The 20581-nt window shown below is 33.6% G+C and overlaps 2 protein-coding genes across 2 annotated transcripts; both read right to left on the bottom strand.

Annotated features, from left to right (window-relative positions):
* Positions 1–3671: 3671 nt before the first annotated feature.
* On the bottom strand, positions 3672–5618 carry LOC106752977 (polyphenol oxidase I, chloroplastic-like). The gene has a single exon (XM_014634760.2). It carries the CDS (start codon positions 5608–5610, stop codon positions 3916–3918), a length of 1695 nt encoding a protein of 564 aa, XP_014490246.1. The 5' UTR covers positions 5611–5618; the 3' UTR covers positions 3672–3915.
* Positions 5619–19321: 13703 nt separating this feature from the next.
* On the bottom strand, positions 19322–20454 carry LOC106752976 (F-box/LRR-repeat protein At3g48880-like). Its single transcript, XM_014634759.1, has 2 exons — positions 20090–20454; positions 19322–19967 (listed from the first exon to the last, which is right to left on the bottom strand). Exons 1-2 carry the CDS (start codon positions 20452–20454, stop codon positions 19322–19324), a joined length of 1011 nt encoding a protein of 336 aa, XP_014490245.1.
* Between the last annotated feature and the right edge of the window lie 127 nt (positions 20455–20581).

The raw sequence follows: 20581 nt of genomic DNA, 5'->3' as shown, positions 1-20581 counted from the left end.
TTACCTTAATGATAGGCTTGATGCGTTATGCTAATCGGGGTACAAACCGTGACAAGAACGTCAAACGCCCTACCAACCTCTACACCTCCTTTAAGTTTTGTGGGCTTCTCATCTCCAATACCACCCAACATTTATCAGGATTTGCTTCAATACCCGAGTCGTTAGCATGAAGCCCAAAAACTTGCCAGCCTAGACTCCGAACGTGCATTTGGTCGGGTTTAAACGCATATCAAACTTTCACACTGGTCCAAATACCTTTTCCAGATCCTTCACATGCCCCCCCAACCGATCGGCTTCTCACCACCATGTCGTTTACATATACCTCGATACACTTCCCTATCTGCTGCTGGAACACCTTATCCATCAGTCGTTGATAGGTGGCCCCGACATTCTTCAAGTCGAACGGCATGACGTCATAACAATAGGTAGCACGCTCGGTTATGAAAGCGATCTTTTCACTATTCGTACGGTACATGGGGATTTGGTTATAACTCGAATACGTGTCCAGGAAACTGAGGACTTCATATCCCGCCAGCCCCATCAACTAGTGTGTCAATACTAGGAACTGGGTATGTATCTTTCGGGCAGGCTTTGTTCAGATTGGTAAAGTCTATACACATCCTCCATTTGCCATTGGATTTTTTTACCATTACCACATTAGCCAACCAAGTGGTATATTTTATCTCCCTTATAAAACCCGCTTCCAACAGCTTACAGACCTCCTCATCCACCGCTCTTCTTTTCTCTGCCCCATCCTCCTCTTCTTTTGTGCGACCGGTCGGGCATCCTTAAATAAGGACAGCTTGTGGGAAATCACATCAGGATGAATCCCCGACATATCCACTGCAGTCCATGCGAATAAATCTCTATTCTCGGTTAATACCAGGCCAACCTCATGTACCTGATTGTTGCTCAGACTTTGTTCCAACATAGTGGCCCGATCCTCGCTCCCCAAAGGGAAGGGTCGAACTTCCCCCAACGGTTTCACTCGATCCTCAGTATTTGTTCTTGGATCTAACTCCGCCATTGCCACCTCCGACTGACTCTCCTACACCCTAGGAACCAACGGCTTAACCTTCAACCCTGTCGTATAACATTCACGTGCCATCTTTTGATCTGCTCGGATAACACACACTCTTCCGTCCTCAGACGGGTACTTCAACGTTAGGTGAGGGGTAAAGACAATAGCGCCAAAGGCATTTAAGCATGGTCGGCCTAGCAACACGTTATATGAAGTATTGGCCTCCACCAACAAGAACCTTACCTTAATCTCTCTTGCGTCTTTCTCTGTCCCTAAACTCATCCTAAGGTCAACATAACCCCTCATATCTACTTGCTCGCCTGCAAACCCCAGAATCTGCTCGTGAAAGGGCATGATCATGTCGTTCGATATATCCATTTGCTGGAAAGTTTCCCAATAAAGGATATTGACTGAACTACCTTGGTCCACCAATACTTTACCCACACTATATCGAGCGATTATCGTCGTTATAACCATCGGGTCATCCTGGTTGGGGTCGGGTGCGTGAAAGTCTTCATCTGAAAATGTAATCGGCGGCATAGATCTGTGTGCCATGTCCACTCGGTTAATGCTATGTAAGCTCCTTAGATGCCGCTTCTGGGCTGCCGAAGAAGGTCCTCCGCTAGCAAATCCTCTGGATAAAGTGTTGATCACCCCTTGTAAGGGTCTTTCCCTACTTCTACTTCTGCTGCGTTGGTCGGTTCCCGCTGGGTTCCCCTCGTTTTAACTACCACTCGTATCACCTCTAGGCGGATGTCTTGCCCCACCCGTACCTCCTCGCCCACGACCTTGGACAAACCTCCACAGATGCCCAGCTTGAATCAAACTTTAAAGATTATCCTTTAAGGTGATACAATCTTCGGTAGTATGCCCTATGTTTTGGTGATATTGGCAATGCTTACGTTCATCAGCACCTCGGGGCGTTGGTGAACGAACCACCGTTAACAGGTCTGCTCTCAAGGCCTCTTCCATTACCCTTACCCTAGGGGCATTCAACGATGTGTAATGGACGTACTGAGGGACTTTGGACAGATTCACACCTCTTTGGCCACCTCCTCCTTCCCTTCTCCTGAATGATCTTCTCTCACCCTTCCTCTCCTTCCCCACTTTGATCGTCGTATGCCCGACCGTCTCACCCTCCTTTTCTGCCTTCTCTGATAAGCACAACCCTCTTCAATCCGAGTGAAGCTTTCAAGCCTATCTTGTAACTCGGCCATCGCCTGAGGTGCCTCTATCAGCCTCTGATCGATGTTCCTCACCTGTCGCAATGTCTTGTTAAACCTGTCCATGAACATCTTAAGGGTTTCCTCCTTCCCCTGCCTCATCCTCACCAGAGTTGTATACGTCAACCCTTGCGCTCTGTTTGAAGCATGCTACTGACTAAACAACTGCCTTAATGTAGCAAAACTATCAATTGTCCTGGGTTGCAGTGAGTGAAACCAATCTAACACCTCATCCTTCAATGACAGGGAAAAAGCCCTACACTAAACCAGTTCGTCGAAGGAATATACAGTCATAGCATCGACAAAAGAACGAAGATGCTTAATGGGATCTGTCAATCCTCCATACTTCTCCACCGATGGAAACACCTTATTCTCCGACACGGCTACTCTTAGAAGGGTTGTTGTGAATGGATGAAGCCCCTCCGCCTGGCCCGATCCTGATCATTAACTGAGGGCAGGTTTTGTACTCTAGGCCCCACCCGGTGTCCACCATCCTGCCCACCTTGGTTATTCAAATTTTCTCCTCCACCCTACTCATTGTGTCTGAAAGCATTGGTCACTTCCCTTGTTCTATCCTCCTGAGTTGTAGGATTACTCTCTCCTCCATTCTCTGAGTGGACAGTCCAAACATTTGCCAATTGCGCCGAATGTCCCCCCGCTCCATTCCCTCGTTCAGCTCTCATTGTCGCCATCTCTGCCCTCATCTCCTGCATTTGCCTCTGCATCTCCTACAACAATTGCAAGTGAAGCTCTCCTGCCAATGTGATCATTCTTGGGTTGTTAACACACTCTCGAGCCCCATGGTGGGCGCCAAAATGTTTCAGTTATGAGATCTGAGACTAAATGCTCCAAGCTCTCCCTCAATCTCCCGATCGTCTAACACGCGCCAAAGGTTTCCACTGAAAGGCCGAACGATGGTGACCTGCAAGGAAACACTCTGACGCTCAAGTTAGCTAGGTCATAAGGAGATCAAAGTGAATGTAATCAGACCAACAGTGAATTACCTGGTTGTTAGGTCTGTATTTATAGGCATTAGGCCCAATAATTGACATTAAGTGCTTGTAACTATCGTATCTTATGTTTCCTTTTCCATAATATTCACCCGTTAAGACTATTATTAACACTGCTTTCTGCGGTCCTTCACTGCCCTTCTATGTGGACCTGACCGATCGGTCACCTCCTCGTACTACAGTGTCATTTCATATTAGTTATACAATCTAATATCTTTAATATTAAGGTCACCCAATTAATAAAAAAATTAAATAATAAAAACCTAATTAACAAGTATAAAAATTTTAAATTTTTAATAAATAAAACATTTTAACACAAATTCACTTAAAAATACCTAAACTTACTGTTGGTATGCGAGGAATAAGCGAACAAAAAACCCATATGCAAAGAAGATAGAACAATAAAGAAAACAGAGAGACAGAGAGAAAAGTCTGTAAGAATACTATATTACTTCAATTATGATTTGTTTATACCATACACAAATACAATATATAGACACTAAAAGTAACTGTAATAGACCGTAATAAGACCGAACATTGTAGCCAATAAAAGCAAATGTAGTAGACCGTAACAAGACCGAACAGTCGTCAACAGTAGAAACGCCATACACAGGCCCTAAAGACCGAACAACACCGAGTTGAAATTTAATTAATTCTTTGGCTATCTTGGCATAAATTCAATTTTGATGTTTCCTAGGGTTACTTCTCCTTTTCCCATCCGAGGTACCAAAGTAACAAGCACATCATCGTCTTCTTCAGCTTCTAAATTCTCCAGAACTTTCGACAACCCTACTTTAAAGCTGGTGCTGATGTTATGGCCATGTCCATGGTAGAGATGCACAAAACTTCCCACAAATTCTGTCTCATCTGGATTACTCAACCTCTCTTCATCATCATCAACATGAACATCAAACTTAACGTATTTATCACTTCCAAACTCAATCCCTTCTATCACTAAAACCTCTTCCTCTTCTTCTTTCTCTTCCCTGCTCCTTAATTTCTTCGGCCTCTTAACAATTACACTTGTTATGGAATCCAAAACCAANGGAAGTTTTCTGGGCTTNGAACTCAAAACTTGAGCCTTCTTTTTTTGTCTCAGTAGCTTACTTTTTCGTGATGTGGGTGGCGTACGCAGCCATGCAAGATCAACATCTTGGTACACGTACCCCAATTTTTTATTATCAATGCAATCTCTTACCTTAACACGAACAAAATTAGCATTCTCATCGTAGAAGAAAAACTCAGAATCTAACCAATCTTGATCATTATACTCCTTTCTTCCTTCTCCCAGTGTTTTCCATATCGCCCACATTCGATCCAAGTTCGAGTGATGTCCATAGAAAATGGGGTCTCTAGCAGCTGTGTAGAACGTTCCCATGTCCTCATGGTTTGGAGTATCAGCTCCACCAACCCATGTATGAACAGTGTTATGCGGAGCAGCCTCCACAGAACCAATACCAGGACGAGGGTTATCCCCTAGTCGAAAAGGGCTTCCCATGAACAATTCAGTAGTGCTTGCCAGCACCATTTGCTTGTACATGGTGACTAAATTATACAGAACTTGTTGATGAGAAGGGACGTCGATATTGCCAACTGCATAGTTCAGATCAATCACGTGGGGTGGCAAGTGTTTCTGGTTTCGGAGTTGGTGAAAAAGTGAGGAGTTGGGGTTTGTGAAACAAGACGGCATTTGCATGGCCTCTATAGAATCCCAATTCCAAAATGGTAAAGCAAAGTCAGGGTCACCAATTAGGTTCCCTAAAATTCGTTCGAAGAAGTATATGTACCAACGATGGAAGGGAAAGAAAAACCAAGATGAGTGAACGTCGAATTCGGTCTCCTGAAAAGGATAATAAAAGTGATAAGCTCCGTTGCAATAAGCGCAATGAACCTTAGCTTGTTGAATAAAGCTACGTGGGTCATCATCAGGGAGGGCTTTCATCAGTGCAATGCCCTTTTCAAATTTGGCTATATATTCTTCATCTAGCAAGTGAAATGGTTTTCTGACTCGCAGTGTGGCATTGGGAGAAGCAAAATCTTTGAAATCTATCAACTTGGAGAAAGATGGTTTATAAGGACAACAATCGGTACCTGTTATTGCATTAGAAGGTAAGACAGCAGGAAAACACTCGCTTATATTAAGGGATATTGCTCTAGAAATGGAAGATGAGTGATCTATATTTCTGTCTCTTTGGTTGGAAGTTGTAGCGAGGCCATGAGAGGGTTTATAGGTTCGTCTGCAAATGATTTTAATGGCGGTGGAGAGAGAGAAGTCAGTGTTGAGAAGAGGTATTGAGAGAAAGAGGAAGAGAATAAGGGCAAAGAATAAAGGTAGAAACTTAGAAGGAGTCTTCATTGCTGGTTCTGCTTAACATAAGGTTTTACATCCGCCGCTTATTATTATACTATTGAAATTTTTTACGTCTGCCACGCCACTTATTATTATATTATTAAAATGTTTTACATCTGCCACGCCACTTATTATTATATTATTGAAATTGTTCTGGTGAAATGGGATCCGGGCTGATCGTCGTTCTTCCTCCAGTACCTTATTGGCTTTCATTATCCGATCGTTTTGGAATCTCCCTCTTGCTCTTTATCGACCAACGGGGACGTGAAAACATTCGGATGCTCAATTCCTGAAAGTGCTTTATAAGGAGATTTATGTGATTACTCAAAAAGTGTGTTTTATCTGATCATATTTCTGTATTATAGACTTCATATTAATCACTCATTAATACAGAATATTTTTGGATAATATAATCTTTCCAATTATTCATCAATACCATGTATCTGTATCTAATATGTCATTAAATCTATTAATTAGATATTAATACTCTTACTCATTTGCTGAAACGTCACCTGATTTGTTCAATAAGCCTTACTTCTGGGTGGGTCGGCACGCAGGATAACTGGTTTGTCCTATACCTATCGGTATATATATATAGTACAGAAATGTTTTTCCCGCGTGGAAAATATGAACCTCGTTTTCGATAATGGAAATCATTGGTGAGAGTTACCGTGATAAAATCATTGGTGAAGTTCTTAAAAGAATTGAATGATGTAATTGAGCTATGAATAATGCATTAGCAATTTTAAATAAAATATTTAAATTATGAAATAATAGATACTGGTTGAGAAGTATGCAATTGGTAATTGGTATGCTAGAAAACATGAGTTGGAGTGGTCCATTTTTACACTTATAATTAACTTCTATTTAAAGAATAAGTTGTAATTCATAAATACCGCACTTTTCCTTTCCACCACAAATTAATTTATGTAATGGTCCCATAAATAAAAGAAAAATGTTCTTTTAATAATTATTTAACACAATATGTATAATGATTTGTGATTGGTTAATTTTAAATAAACAAATGAATAAAATAATAATACATAATATATAATATATTGTTAAAAAATTATTAAAAGAAATTATTAACATATTACGTCCTAGATCAAACTCTATTAAGGGATGATTCCAAAATGAATGTATAAATTTTATCATAAAAGGAAAACAATAAACATCTCTGACCATTCCTACATGACAACACAGGGGGTGGGTAGAGCCAATTTACATGGTAGAAAAACGTGCCACATCCTAAATAAAAAAAAAAAAATAATAGAAAAAAACATGGAAATGGAAGATGAATAATGTCGGTCATTCAAATTCTGGGGCCACATTACAATAAGGAAAAAGTTGTTTTATAAATATTTTTTTTAACAAAGCGTAATTTGTTGATTATTTCGTTTTAAATATTTTTTTAAATATAAATTTAAATAAATTAATAAAATAATGACACATATTTTGTTGTAAAAAAAATTTTAAAAAATAATTCTCAAAATATCAGCATCTTACAATAATTGTTGTTTAGAAAAGCTTAAACTCTTTGGCAAGTTTAGAAGGAACGACTCCATCAAGAAAATATTAACCATTTAACATTTATTTATAAAATATTCAAAAAAAAAAATTTTTATATAAAAAGTCAGTCAATCACAACTTGTTATACACAGCAACATTGAATATCAGTTTATAAAATAATGATAAACTAAAAGAAACTAAATTCTTCATACATATTCCTCTTAGAAAAGATTCCATTCGATAGGGTTGTTCATAGTTTCATTGGAAAGAAAAAACTAAACCAAATAAATCTTAACCTGTAAACTAGTTTCACAAAATTTATACTAAACTAGATAATTTTATCTGTGAATTGAGCTAAATTAGTTTGAAACAATCATTGACACACTTTCTTAATATTTTTAAGAAACAAATTTTACAACTTGTACTTTATTTTATAAATAAAAAAAATCATCTAAAAAAATATATTAGATGGTTTCAAGAATGCTGATATAATAAGTAGTGCACTAAATTATTCTATGTTAATATTCTAGTTTTTATTGTTTTTAAATTGAGCTAAATATATAGTATTTTTATCTAAACTAGTAATTTGGTTCGATTAAGTAGGGTTATTATTTAATGAGTAATCTAATACCACTTATTTATTAGTATGTTCAAAAACTTTGAATTCAATTTGATCCATTACGAGTTGGTAGATTAAATGAGTTGATTTACTCACAATCTCTCTTAATCTCTCTTATTCTTCTCTTATTCTTCTTTATAACTTTATCACTAAACTAACTTTATACTTTCAATTGAAATAATTATAATAAATCTCTCTTAATCTCTCTTATTCTTCNCTTATTCTTCTTTCTAACTTTATCACTAAACTAACTTTATACTTTCAATTGAAATAATTATAATAAATTAGATTGGATTGTTTAACTCAATGCCTATCACAATATGTTAAATCTATATATTATATGTATTATGTACAAACATTATATATGTTAAGTCTATATATTGTATGTATTAAATACAAACATTGTATTTAACTTAAATATCCAAATTTTGCTAAATATATAAATAATGTATATTAATATATTATGCGACAAGAAGTTTAAAAGAAATTTTATTGTACATTTTGAATTAATTATGTTTATAATTCATCACATGTTATATCGTAATGATAACATCATACACTTTTATCCATACATATATATATTTGCTGGGAATTCTGTTGTAAAAAAGCTTACAAAATCTCAAACTGCAATTTCCTGAAACGTATAGATTCATTGTCCTTAAGAACTTATCCGCGGTGTAATGCGTAAGTCCCTCAGGAGCAGGAACTTCTCGAAAATATTCGAGAATTACAGAACTAGCAAGAAACTCTGATAGAGTTTATACCCAGAATAATTATAGAAGAGAGGAAGAGAGAATGAAACTACAAAGATAAACTAATGAGAAAGACTGAAGTTGGTGTTTTGTAGTGGAGGAAAGACCCATGACCTAAACTATCTCTTAGAAAATTATTATTTTAATATCGTTCAAAAGTAGATATTTTGCAATATTATATTCAAAATTTATAACAAATTCAAGTATGAGTTTAAGCCTCACAAAAAATGAGAAAGTTGAGCACTGTATAAAGATGAAAACCCACAAAATCACTTTCTTAACGTTTTGGGTTGGAGGTGGTGTCAATTCTTTATGTGTGAGTTAAATTCATATCTCATTGGTGTTGTATTTTGTTAGGGATATTATTTCGAAAGACCTCATTAATGGTATCAAAGTCGATAGTTAATCTTGGTGATCAATTCACATGAGTCCTTGTATTGAAAGTTTTCCTGACGAAGGGTCAGACTAATGTGCTTTGTTATGATGAATGACGGTACAAGAATAAGTACTTATGGTTAACTTGAAGGATAAGTTCCAATGTTAAGGGGCTTACACTTGAGGGAGAGATTCTCTTGAATTCAAGTGTAAGTATAAGTCCCACAAAGAGTAGAAATGAGAAAGTTGAACAACATATAAGGATAAAGACCTATAATCTCATTACTTTAAAGTTTTGGGTTAGAGGTAGTTTTAAACCTTTATATGTGAGTTGAGCTTATGTCTCATTGATGTTGTATTTCACATATAATCATTTCTCGAAAGATCCCGTCAATTCTATTTAATTATTATTAAATTACAATTAATTATTCATTACACTGTAATAATATTCAAATACAAAATATTAACTAAAGATAATAATTAAATGAAAGGTAAACAATCCTTACATTTACAAACATTTAAAAATTTATTTTTTCCGAAGTTTAGAAAACACTTTCCCACTCCAATAAATTAAGAACATGTTTCAAAGTTTCCAATTAACATTCTACCAGTCTAACCACAATGTTAACATGCCTAGTGAATTTGGTTCATCCAACGAATATTGTACTCACCCAACAAAAATCCTCTAGGAGTTTCAACAAGTTAATTTTCCCAACAATGAAATACTTGTCGAATGATCAAAACTTAAACTTTCAACTAAATGAATTTTATTTAGTCAATTTTGTCGAATGACAGGGATTCAATGGGTTCAAATTAAGATTCTTCTTTATTTTTTATTCCTAACATTAAATATTTTGTTACAAAATAATAACAATTGGAATCAATTTTACTCTATTGAAATATTATGACTTTTCACCATTAAAATGCACAACATATACTTTCAGATTGAAATAATTTGAATATATTCAAACAACTCGCAATCCTTGCATAATATTATTATTATTATTATGTTACCTTCACATCTAGATCGTTTATTTTAAATTACTATACAAACTAAATTAACTTTCCTCACCTATCAAGACTTGTTTATTGAAGCTTAAGTTTCCAACTCCCTTACTATAAAGAAAGCTAAATTTGTACACTTTATATTTTTATTAGTTATCTGAATATATTTTTATAATCTTAAACTAACAAAGATTCATCTCTCCTATGTATGTGAGACTCCTATTTTCTATGCATGTAAAACTTTTTCAAAACCGACTCCAAAAAGAGTAAGGAAAAACTTACTAGACAAAATATGATTTGATATTTCTCTCTTTCATCAAGATTACTAAGGTGGATTCTTATCTACAAAATATAAGTAAATTCTATATAAATCTAAAGAAAGAAAAGACAGTAAAAAGAAAAAGCTTTTAGATAAATGATAATTTTTAAAAAAAAATAAAATGTTAATAATTATTTTTGTCTATTTAAAAGTTTTTATAATTAAATAATAAAATGTCTTCATACTTCATTTCAATTATCGCATTTCAACTATTGAATAATATATTAGCTCCTTATATTTCTTATTGCGTTTTGAAATATATTTAATACATGAGAAAATAGCAATATAAGTCAAAGATAAATCTATAAAAGAAATATTGGTAAATTTTATATATAAAGAAAACATTTAATCAATTTATCTATAAGTATAAATCAATAAATAATTACCTACTTTTCATGTTTTGATCAAATAACATAAATATGTTGTATTATATTTTATGTAAAGAAAAATAATTAATTTATATATAATTATAATTCAAGAACAATAAGTGGCAATAAGATTTAATATATTATAATAATTTATCGCATTTTATGTTTATTCAGTACAATAAAGAATGTTATGTATTATATAAGGAAAACATGTAATTAATTTCTATACAAGTACAATTAGTGCACAATAAAAACTTTTAATATATTACTAAGCTTAGTTACATTTTTATGTATTAAATACAATTATTAATATAATAGAAGAAAAATAATTAATTTATATATAAGTATTATCAATAAAACAAATAAGAATAAACTCGACATCAGCGTTTTACTCAAGCATGCATTACTTTCTTTTGTATTTAAATATAAATAAAACACTTAACGCATTCTGGATGTTAATTCATTGAGTTTTATTTTATTTTATGCAAAGAACTATATTTCCTAAATTATCTGGTAATATTCAATAGAAATTGTGCTCATTTAAAATAAATTTGAGGATGTCTCATAATCATGAAATTAAAGATGTTGAAATTAGTTTATATTTTAATTCTCTGAAAATTTTAGCTCAGATATATATTTTCCATATTCTTTTTATTTTGTTGTATCATGTGCTGCAATCTTCCGTGAATTTGTTTTCTTTCTCCTTTATTATTTTCTGTGTGCTTTATGAAATCTTATATAAAAGAACATATATGTTTTTTTTTTTAAATTGAGTTGGCTATTAATTATATATATTTATGTTCTTTTTTATTTTAGTGAAAATTAAAATCAGTTTTCTTTTATATAAATTTTAGACTAATTTAATTCTCATGTATAAAAATATATAAATTTAATTTTTTTAATCAATTTTTGTTAAATTTATTTTAAATTTAAAATATATTTAATATTAAAATAAAATTGAAACATAAAATAAATTTAATAAAATTTTATTGAAAAAACTAAATTCGTATATTTTTTAGGTTAGGAGACTAAATTAAATAAAAAATTTGAAGAAAGAATAATTTTAATTTCTATACAAAAACATATTTAATTCAAATATTTCAAAAATAAACAGTCATTTATTTGGAAATTAAATGTTTTATATGCTATTAATTTTAGTGTAAAACCTTCTTGGCATTGTACTCTTCTATGTGCATGCAAAGTTAATTCTTTCTTCTTCTTTTTTATACTTTTCTCTATCTTTTATTTCTTTAATTTTGGATTTATGGTAAATTTTGATAAACTTAATCACAGAGATTATGTTTCAACTTAATTAACTTTTTATTAAATTATATATATATATATATATATATATATATATATATATATATTTTGATTAAGTATATTTTAAACATAGCTGGAAGCATTCTCTCCCTCACGGCGAACGATGGAAATGACGGGGCGTCGATGACAAAACGTGAAAGTGGAAGATTATAATAGTCTTTTTTATTCATCAAAATCAAAGATAATATCTTTAACATTAACAAAGGGTTGGTGAAATTGTTAACTAAGATTTTTAATCTCGCCAAAAGTAGATCTCCGAGCAACCTTCAACCCATGACTTTGGTGTTGAAATTCCTTGATGTTAATCATATACTGTCCTTGGAGACTTGTAAATAAATGAATTTAGAACTAGTTTCTAAGGGATTAGAACTAGTATGTTTTGATGTGAATGTTTGAATTAAATAATGATATATTGTACAAAGTTTTATCTTGATATGATTCATGAAACCTAATTCCAACGAACCATTTTTTAATTTTTCAACCATAATATTTCAAATTCTTGTTATTACAATTTCTTTCAGTAATTATGAATTCAATCATTATAATTACTAAATTGACTTTGGTAAAATAAGCTCAATTAGACAATGTAACTCAATTCACTTGGGAGAATGATAATCTTTACTTACTTTTAGTACTTTGAATGATTTGATACACTTGTCAAAAGGTTATCAAGTTTTTGGCTTCGTTGCTAAGGAATTTGATTGTTACTGCTTATCCAATTGTTTTGTTGTTTATCAATTTCAATTTTGTTTCATTTTCTATATATATCCATTGCCTTTTAATTTTTGTAGATAGGTTGTATTTTTTTTAGTTATTTTCTTGGGTTGCTTCAATTAGCTTTGTTTGTTCTAACAAAAGATGAAAATTTGTTGTTAAATTTTGAGAGAGAAAGAACAGCCCGTAGGAATAACAGTAGACGTAGGAGAGAAAATAGAAAAAAAGAAGCTAGGGAAGCTAGCTTAAGCTCTTCCTCAAACACTCTTTCTTCTTCTGGTCTAGAAGACAAGGAAATGGCAGGAAACCAAGATGAAGTACAAGATAGAGGTCGGCGTACTTTGGAGAACTATGCTTCGGTTTCAATACCTTCAACTTTTAATAGCATAGCTCGTTTAGTAGTAAATGCTGCCAATATGGAAATAAAGCCAGCTTTGATTCATCTTGTCCAAAGCAATCAATTTAATGGTTTGTCACATGAAAATCCTTATACTCATTTGGCCAATTTTCTAGAGATATGTAATACTGTGAAAATTCTTCATGTGTCAAATGAGGCAATAAGACTTAGCCTTTTTCCCTGCTCTTTGGCTGGTAATTCCAAACTCTGGTTAAATTCTTTTTCAGAAGGGAGTCTAATTGTTTGGGAGGATGTTGTGACAAAATTCTTGCATAAGTATTTTCCTCAATCTAAAATCAACAAAGAAAAACAAGAGATCTCATCTTTTCAACAAGAACTTGAGGAGTCATTGAGTCAAACATGGGATAAATTTAAAGGTTTATTAAGAAAGACTCATATTCATGGATTTGATGTGCCTACTCAACTTAACCTTTTCTTATGAGGTTTAAAATCTCAGACAAAATTAATGTTAGATGTCTCAGTTGAAGGTATATATTAGATGGAAGACACCTGATGAAACTCATGAATTGATTGAAAATATGGCTTCTAGTGATACTGATGTCCAAAGTGAGAGAAGTCAACCTCAAAAGAAAGGTATGTTTGAGCTTCAATCCCAAGATGCATTATTGGCTCAGAATAAAATTATGACTCAACAACTTATATCTTTGATGAAGAAACTGTCCCAATTACCAAAAAAGCTTCAAAATGTATCTCAGGCTCAACATCATTAAGTTGTGCAAAGTTATGAATTATGTGGTGGTGAGCATCCAAATAGACGGTGTGCTATTCAGCCCAATACTAAGGAAGAGGTGATTTATATGGGGAATCATGGCCACTAAGGAAACTACAATCAAGCTTGGAGACTTCACCCCAGCATGGGACAAGGACAAGTTGGGTCATCAATTAAACCACCCACTACAAAAAAAACTATTATGTAGTGGAGGTTATTTTGCGGAGGTTTTAAAAAACTCTAACAAACTGACATGATTTAAAAAGGTTTTTAGTGAATTGTTTAAGTGCTAATAATAGAGGGGGTTTAAATTCTTTTTAGGAGAGGTTTATATCTTATATAAATTATAATTCTTTTTTCTTTTTACTTTTTTCTTTTCTTTACTACTTTTTGTTTCCCTCCATGATTTTACACTCTTTAAAACTCCCCCCTGATAACAGTAATTCTTACCATTATATATGGTGCAATTTTCTTACCAAATCAACTCTCCTGAAGCTTGAAACATGTTTAATCCTCTCTTTTATCTAACTTTGTGAATAACTTCAGTTTAGGTTACACATACCAATTTTTATCAATAATTCCCCAAGTTTTGTAGGAACTTTGCGCGCTTTGGAAGAAAGTCTTAATTACCAAGAGTAGCAGCCTAGGAAAAGCTAAAAGAGACAAGAATTCTTGAAGATCACCGCAGAGGCCACGCCTGGGCGCCCCAAAAGGGGGATAGGTGCCCTTTTCTGCAATTTCCAACTCAGATCTGGCGCTTGGGCACCCCAAAAGGGGGCTAGACACCCTTTTTTCGCTGTCTTCACCTCAGGATCTGGCGCCTGGGCGCCCCTAAAAGGGGCTGAGCGCCCTTTTCTACTGTATCTCCAATTCAAATTGGTGCCCAGGCGCCCCACAAAGGGGGGCTAGGCGTGACTTTTTGCTGACTTGACACTGTAGACCTATAAAAGGCTGACTTACAACGAGGGTGCCATCTTCTTGGTGGCTGAAGCTCGAAAACACCATTTTGGACCTCTAGGAGCTGGTTTTGGGCTGTGGGAACTCTCCATCTTCCTCCTTGGGTCTCCATCTTCTCCATTTTCATCCATTGTAAGCTTAAGCTCTCGATGACTATGGAGAGCTAAGTTCTTTTTGTTGGGGAATGATGTAAGATGTACAACCCACTTGTAAATGCACTTGGTTTAAATGAAAATATGCTTCCTTCATTACTTGCTAGTGTTTATTTCCTTTGCTTAAAGCTTGTTATGACTTGATCAACCATAACATGATTTTAGGGTTTGCTTAATGTTGGGAAATGTTGTGTGAACCTTGAAATGGACTAAACACCTAAAGAAAATAGTGTCTAGGGATAGAGTTAGGACCTTTAGTTGTCTTAAACTTCTTTTCTTAATGCAGATGCACTTCTTAGGTTGCCAAGGGATTGGGATTTAATAAGTGAATCTAGGCTTTCTCACCAAGGGATTGGGTTTAAGTAACTTAGCAAGTTGACAAGAGCAATTAAATAAAGAAGAGTGATTTTGTGCATTTGCATAGGAGTGTATTAATTGAAATCATTCTCCAACATATTCATTCCATATCATCTTAAATCATTTCATTTTCAAGTGTTTTAACCTCAAGAAATTCACTTTATCATTTATGCATTATGTTTATTTTCATTGCACAAATTCAAATTAAAGGAAACCATCCTTTAGCTTAAGTTAGTTAATTAATTATACGATAGTAAAGTGTTAACTGAGTCTCTTGGGAAACGATATCCGGTTTTACCGGTTTATTACTTCGAATGATTTGGTACGCTTGCCAATGAGTTAACACCCCCAAATCAAAACCTAAAAGAACTTTTACCCTAGATTAAATCGCCAAACCCTAAGAACCTTCTCAATGAGGCAAGTTTAGCCGACAAGGTTGCTGCCAATAGCTGCCTCTTCGCCTCCTTCCTAGAATCCCCTGGCAATGCCACCGTCCTAATCCTTTTCCCCTTCGTGGGAGGGTGCATCCTGCTGCAAATGGCACCGACGAGGATGGTCGTTTCGACCGATCGGACCGGTACGACACAATGTTTCTCGAGGGTGCTTCCTCTCAGGTTTGCAAAACAGGGGAAATAAAGTCGGTGTTTGGGCAATAGTAGGAAGAGGCGAAGCTTTGGAACACTATGGTGGAAGAGGCTTCGAGAATGGAAGTGAGTTCGAGAGGTGATGGTTTAGATCGTGATGCCATGAAAAGGTTTGTTTCGCCTATGATGGCGAGGATCGAATCCGATGACTATGCAAACAGAACTTGTGTACCAAACAGGCTTGTCTCAGGATCCTAACAACATTCTTCTTCTATTTTTATTTTATACTGAATCATTAACATTTAATTTAAGTTGTACTTTCAGGAATGTTTGTCTGCTATCTATTCTGATTTAACATGTATGTTAGGGCATCTCTAATATGAGTTTCTTAAAGTATATAAATGTTTTTTAATTTAAATAAACCATTTCTTTTATATGAAACAAATTTTATGGTGAAGAAATTGGTTGTGCTACGTAGATTATCTCCAATTGGGGATTTCTTTAAGAAATAGTTTTTTCATCCTGAGAATTCAAAAGAAAAGCCTGTTGGAGACGCTAGAAGTCAAATGATTTTTATTTTGGACAATTTTTAAGAAAAGTTTACTTGACCTTGAATTTCATTAATCTATTTAAAAAATTAATGTTTTGGTTTATTACTCAATTTTAATCTTCAATGAATAAATGGATATCACAATTGATTGCAAATACTACTAAGCAGATGATGAAGGAGAAAGATGAAAGGTAACCAGAAGTAAATTTTACTTTTTTCTTTGGGGCAATGGTGGATTGATATGATTCAAATCTGTTGGTGCATATTTGCAATATTAAAATTTATGCTTTTCTTACAGGATTCGTAAGACAGGAGAACTTTTGACTTATATTCGCACTTTGAAGATGTACGGATGAGAACTTCTTTTTTCTACTTGGTTGATGGATACAAGATCTTTGGAAGTCAATGACAAAAGAAAATTGTCTGCTTTCTTTCTTTTCTAATGTTTATCATCATGTTTCATCCACTTTTATAGACTCGAAAGTACTTGGATGTGTGGTGTGTTTTCTTTCGCGCTACAACACGAACATTCTTCTCTCTTTTCACTTTTGGATTCTATGCACTGATGGGACATCAACTTGATGCTGCAATGCTATTTTCAAATTTATTTCACCTAATCTTACTGACTAGTTTTTCTTCTTTATTTTGCACTTAATTATTTCATATCAATGTTCAGAAATATAATGCAGTAGAAAACCTCTATTGTAGGTTTTCACTTTCTTGCATTGTTCAACACCCTTATTTCACCACTAAATTCATTCCCTTGGGTAATTAATGGATTGATTGATGTCAGTTCCCATATTCCACAGTTTTTATGAAAGATTTTATTTGTACATGCATTGGGATGAATAGTTTCTATTAATCTCACTGTAGGCCATCATATCTTCCAAACGGTTGAGTAGGTTTCTCGCTTGTCCTGAAGATAAATTTAAAGTGGGAAACAAAAGTTCCTGTCCACCATCATTGCTAAGTGAACAGCTTGATTTTGTACAAGGTTTGGGTGTCTTTATCCAAGATGGATGTTGTCCTTGGTGAAGTAATGAGGAACTAGCATTAAATATGGTGTGGAATCGTGTGACTCTAAGTGTGTCCCAGGGTTTCTTTGTTGCAATTATTGGAGAGGTTAGATCCTTGTTTGAATTTAATCAAGATGTCTTTAGCAAATAAAGTAAAATAATTTTGTTGCATATGCTCACCCATCAAATCTCAGTTTTGCAGGTCCGGAAATGGATGATGAATCCATTGTTCATCTTGTTTATTATGCTTACAATCTCACAAAACTTCATATGCATATCATCAACCAAAGATTAGAAGCAATGAAAGTAGGGGAGTCTATGAACAATGACTTGTTGGACATATATTGAATTTTAAAAAAGTAATGGTGGAGGAATGAGTTTAAGGGAAGTAGTTGATGACATGAAGCTCTTTTACTTGACAATGTAGGAAGCAAATGCAGAGCTATTGATCTCATGTTAAACTTTTATCTGTACTAGGGATTTTGTTTACGTCATCAACATTAGTTTATATGCTTTTTATATTTACATTGTAATTGTCAATTAATGTATTTTATTTTAAATCATCAATAAAATTAATTTTGAATTATTTGTGTATTTTACTATTTTATAAATTTTATTAATTTATTATTATTATTATTATTATTGCAAGCTGGTGAATTAAATAGCATATATTAATTCAAAATAATAAATACAGGTATTTTTTGTAATAAAAAAAGTTGGAAATAAAGGAGGTTAAAAACTCCCAAAAAATAAAAGCCAGTAATAGAAGAGGTTTTTACCTTTCGTAAAAAAACCTTCGCAAATTGAATGTGATATCAGAGATCGTAAAAAATCCCAATAGATAGATCGTGACGACTAAAACTGCAGCAGTTTGGAAAATCTCCGCAAATTAATTTGCGGAGAGTAAAAACCCCTCACAAATTGCAAAAATAAAAAAAAATCTTCACTAAATAACATTTTTTTTTGTAGTGACCATATCAACAACATCCTTTCTTATCTGACAAGATTTCAAAGTTGGAGGAAACACTCTAAAAATTCATTCAAGTATCCATCTCCAACTACAAAAGCATGAAGCTTCTTCCATTAGAAACCTGGAAATACAAGTAGATCAACTTGTTAAGAAGCTGTTAAGAAGCTGGAGGAGAAATCTGAAAAGAATTTTGTGGCCAAGACTATAGTTAACCCTCTTACTCCCGCACAAAAGACATAATGCATTGATTACTTCAATTCTCCTTTTTAATAAGTTGTTATATATTATGATCCCATTGATATTTTGATTTAATTAATATAACTAATTTGATTGATTCTTGATTTCATTCATTTACTAGTTTAATTGATTATATATTTAAATAAGCTAATTGTCCAAATTTACATCTAAATTTCTTAAGAACTGTGATAAGAAAAATTCATTGATTCTTAATTGTGAGTTGATCTTTGACCTTCTTTCTTGATTTTCGTTTTTTATCCATTTCATTTTTTTTATCCTTCAATCTCTAAATTTTCAAAGATAATTTGTACAAAAGAATATAAGAATTAAATCCAATTTATTATTTGAAAACAACTTAGACTGAACATAATATTTCAATTTTTTTTAAAAAAACTCAGTCTTTAATTTAAGAATGACATAAAATATGAAGTAATCTTAAAAATTAACTGTTTCAATATTTAAAACATGTCTAAAACTTGAGTTTAGACATCCACAAAATTTTAACGTTTGATGTAATTTTATTTTATGAACTCTAGATAAAGTTAAGTACCTGAATCATATTCCTTATTTTGAGCTCAAAGATGAAAGGACTAAATCAAAATCTATACAAGTCAAATCCCAGGATTATTAGAATTATGTCATAATAAGTAAATATTATTGAAACAAGCAAGATCGAAAACACTGAAATGTTGACACATGCAATCCGAAAACACTTAAATATAGAAAATGTCTTCTGTTTACTAGTAACTTAGAAAATTAACTATGATCATATGTAGCTACTCTTCATGAACTTGAGTTGTACATCATTCTTTTCATGAACGGTAGCACTCTTACATGTCTGGTAGCAAACCTTTCAGCCTCAGTAGGTTGAGGCAAATGTACAAGAGATGCTATCTCATCCTCTCCCCATATATCTTCATAGGGTCCATCTGGTTGTCTGCTTCGAGTAGTGTCTCTACCATTCATGCACCTCAAGCACGTTCCTCTTTCACAGTATATAAGCTTTTCCATACTCGATGTGTGCAAAATGTTCCTTAGATTACTAATGTCTACAAATGCTATGTGAGGATATGATGTGTCCATAATCAAACTGTGGCATATGTTCACCTTCTCCAAATCTTCAAAGAAATTCAGCACACACAACAATGCCTTCAAGCTCGTTGGTAAATTCCGAATGCTCAATATCTTCAACTTTGGGGTGTATTTAGTCAACGCCATAGCATGCTTTTCTTCAAAGTTGCCCTCAGAAAATTTCAGCTCGGTGATGTTTTTGCAGTGTTTTCCAATAGCTAGGATCATGTAATAACTCGACACAGCAGAAGTAAGGGTAATGGATTCAAGACCTCTCCATAAGCTCAGTACAGTATCCACTCCTGCTCTTGAGAAATCACCCGTCTGTGGTAGAACAAGTCGTTTCAGGTTTGGGGTCCTACGAAAGAAAAACATGCATACACCATGTAATACCAAAAAGACTTCCAAGATTACTAAGCATTAAACTTATAGTTGTAAAAGTAGAATGGTGTTTTTCAAGATTTTTGAGGGAAACTTTACCTTTCTGCCACCATGATGAACTGTTCATTGGTTAAGTAAACATAAAAATTGAATATGATGCAGGTGGTATTTCCATTACTCAGATCAAGAACATGTTTCAAGAATTGAGTCATCTCCAAACTTGAGTATCTGTAAGCTCCAACTTTATTGAATGGTGCGTTGAAGCAGTAAGAACTGATTCTAGAGAGATCAATCTTGTTCCAGAGAGATGGGTCACGACAAGCATTATTCCAAGATTTGCAAACTAAGGAGGCAACTGCAACATCCACGACGTTCAGGCATAAAAATATTTTTACAAGAATATCATATATCAGACCGTTATTCATTTTCTGCTCTTCTCCAACAGTTGAATCCATATTCTCCATTTGTTCACGTTCTCCTGCAAATATATATATATATATATATATATATATATATATATATATATATATATATATATATATATATATATATATATATATATATATATATCAATTTTTTTACATAATCATT

Source organism: Vigna radiata, unplaced genomic scaffold, assembly GCF_000741045.1.
Source record: "Vigna radiata var. radiata cultivar VC1973A unplaced genomic scaffold, Vradiata_ver6 scaffold_122, whole genome shotgun sequence".
In the NCBI taxonomy this organism is placed as follows: domain Eukaryota; kingdom Viridiplantae; phylum Streptophyta; class Magnoliopsida; order Fabales; family Fabaceae; genus Vigna; species Vigna radiata.
This window is presented reverse-complemented; position numbering and strand designations above follow the sequence as displayed.

Coding starts and splice junctions, on each gene's coding strand:
- LOC106752976 (XM_014634759.1), bottom strand. CDS start 20,454: ATGGAGAATATGGATTCAACTGTTGGAGAAGAGCAGAAAATGAATAAC. Junction 19,968..20,089: donor TTCATCATGGTGGCAGAAAG/GTAAAGTTTCCC, acceptor TTTCTTTCGTAG/GACCCCAAACCTGAAACGAC.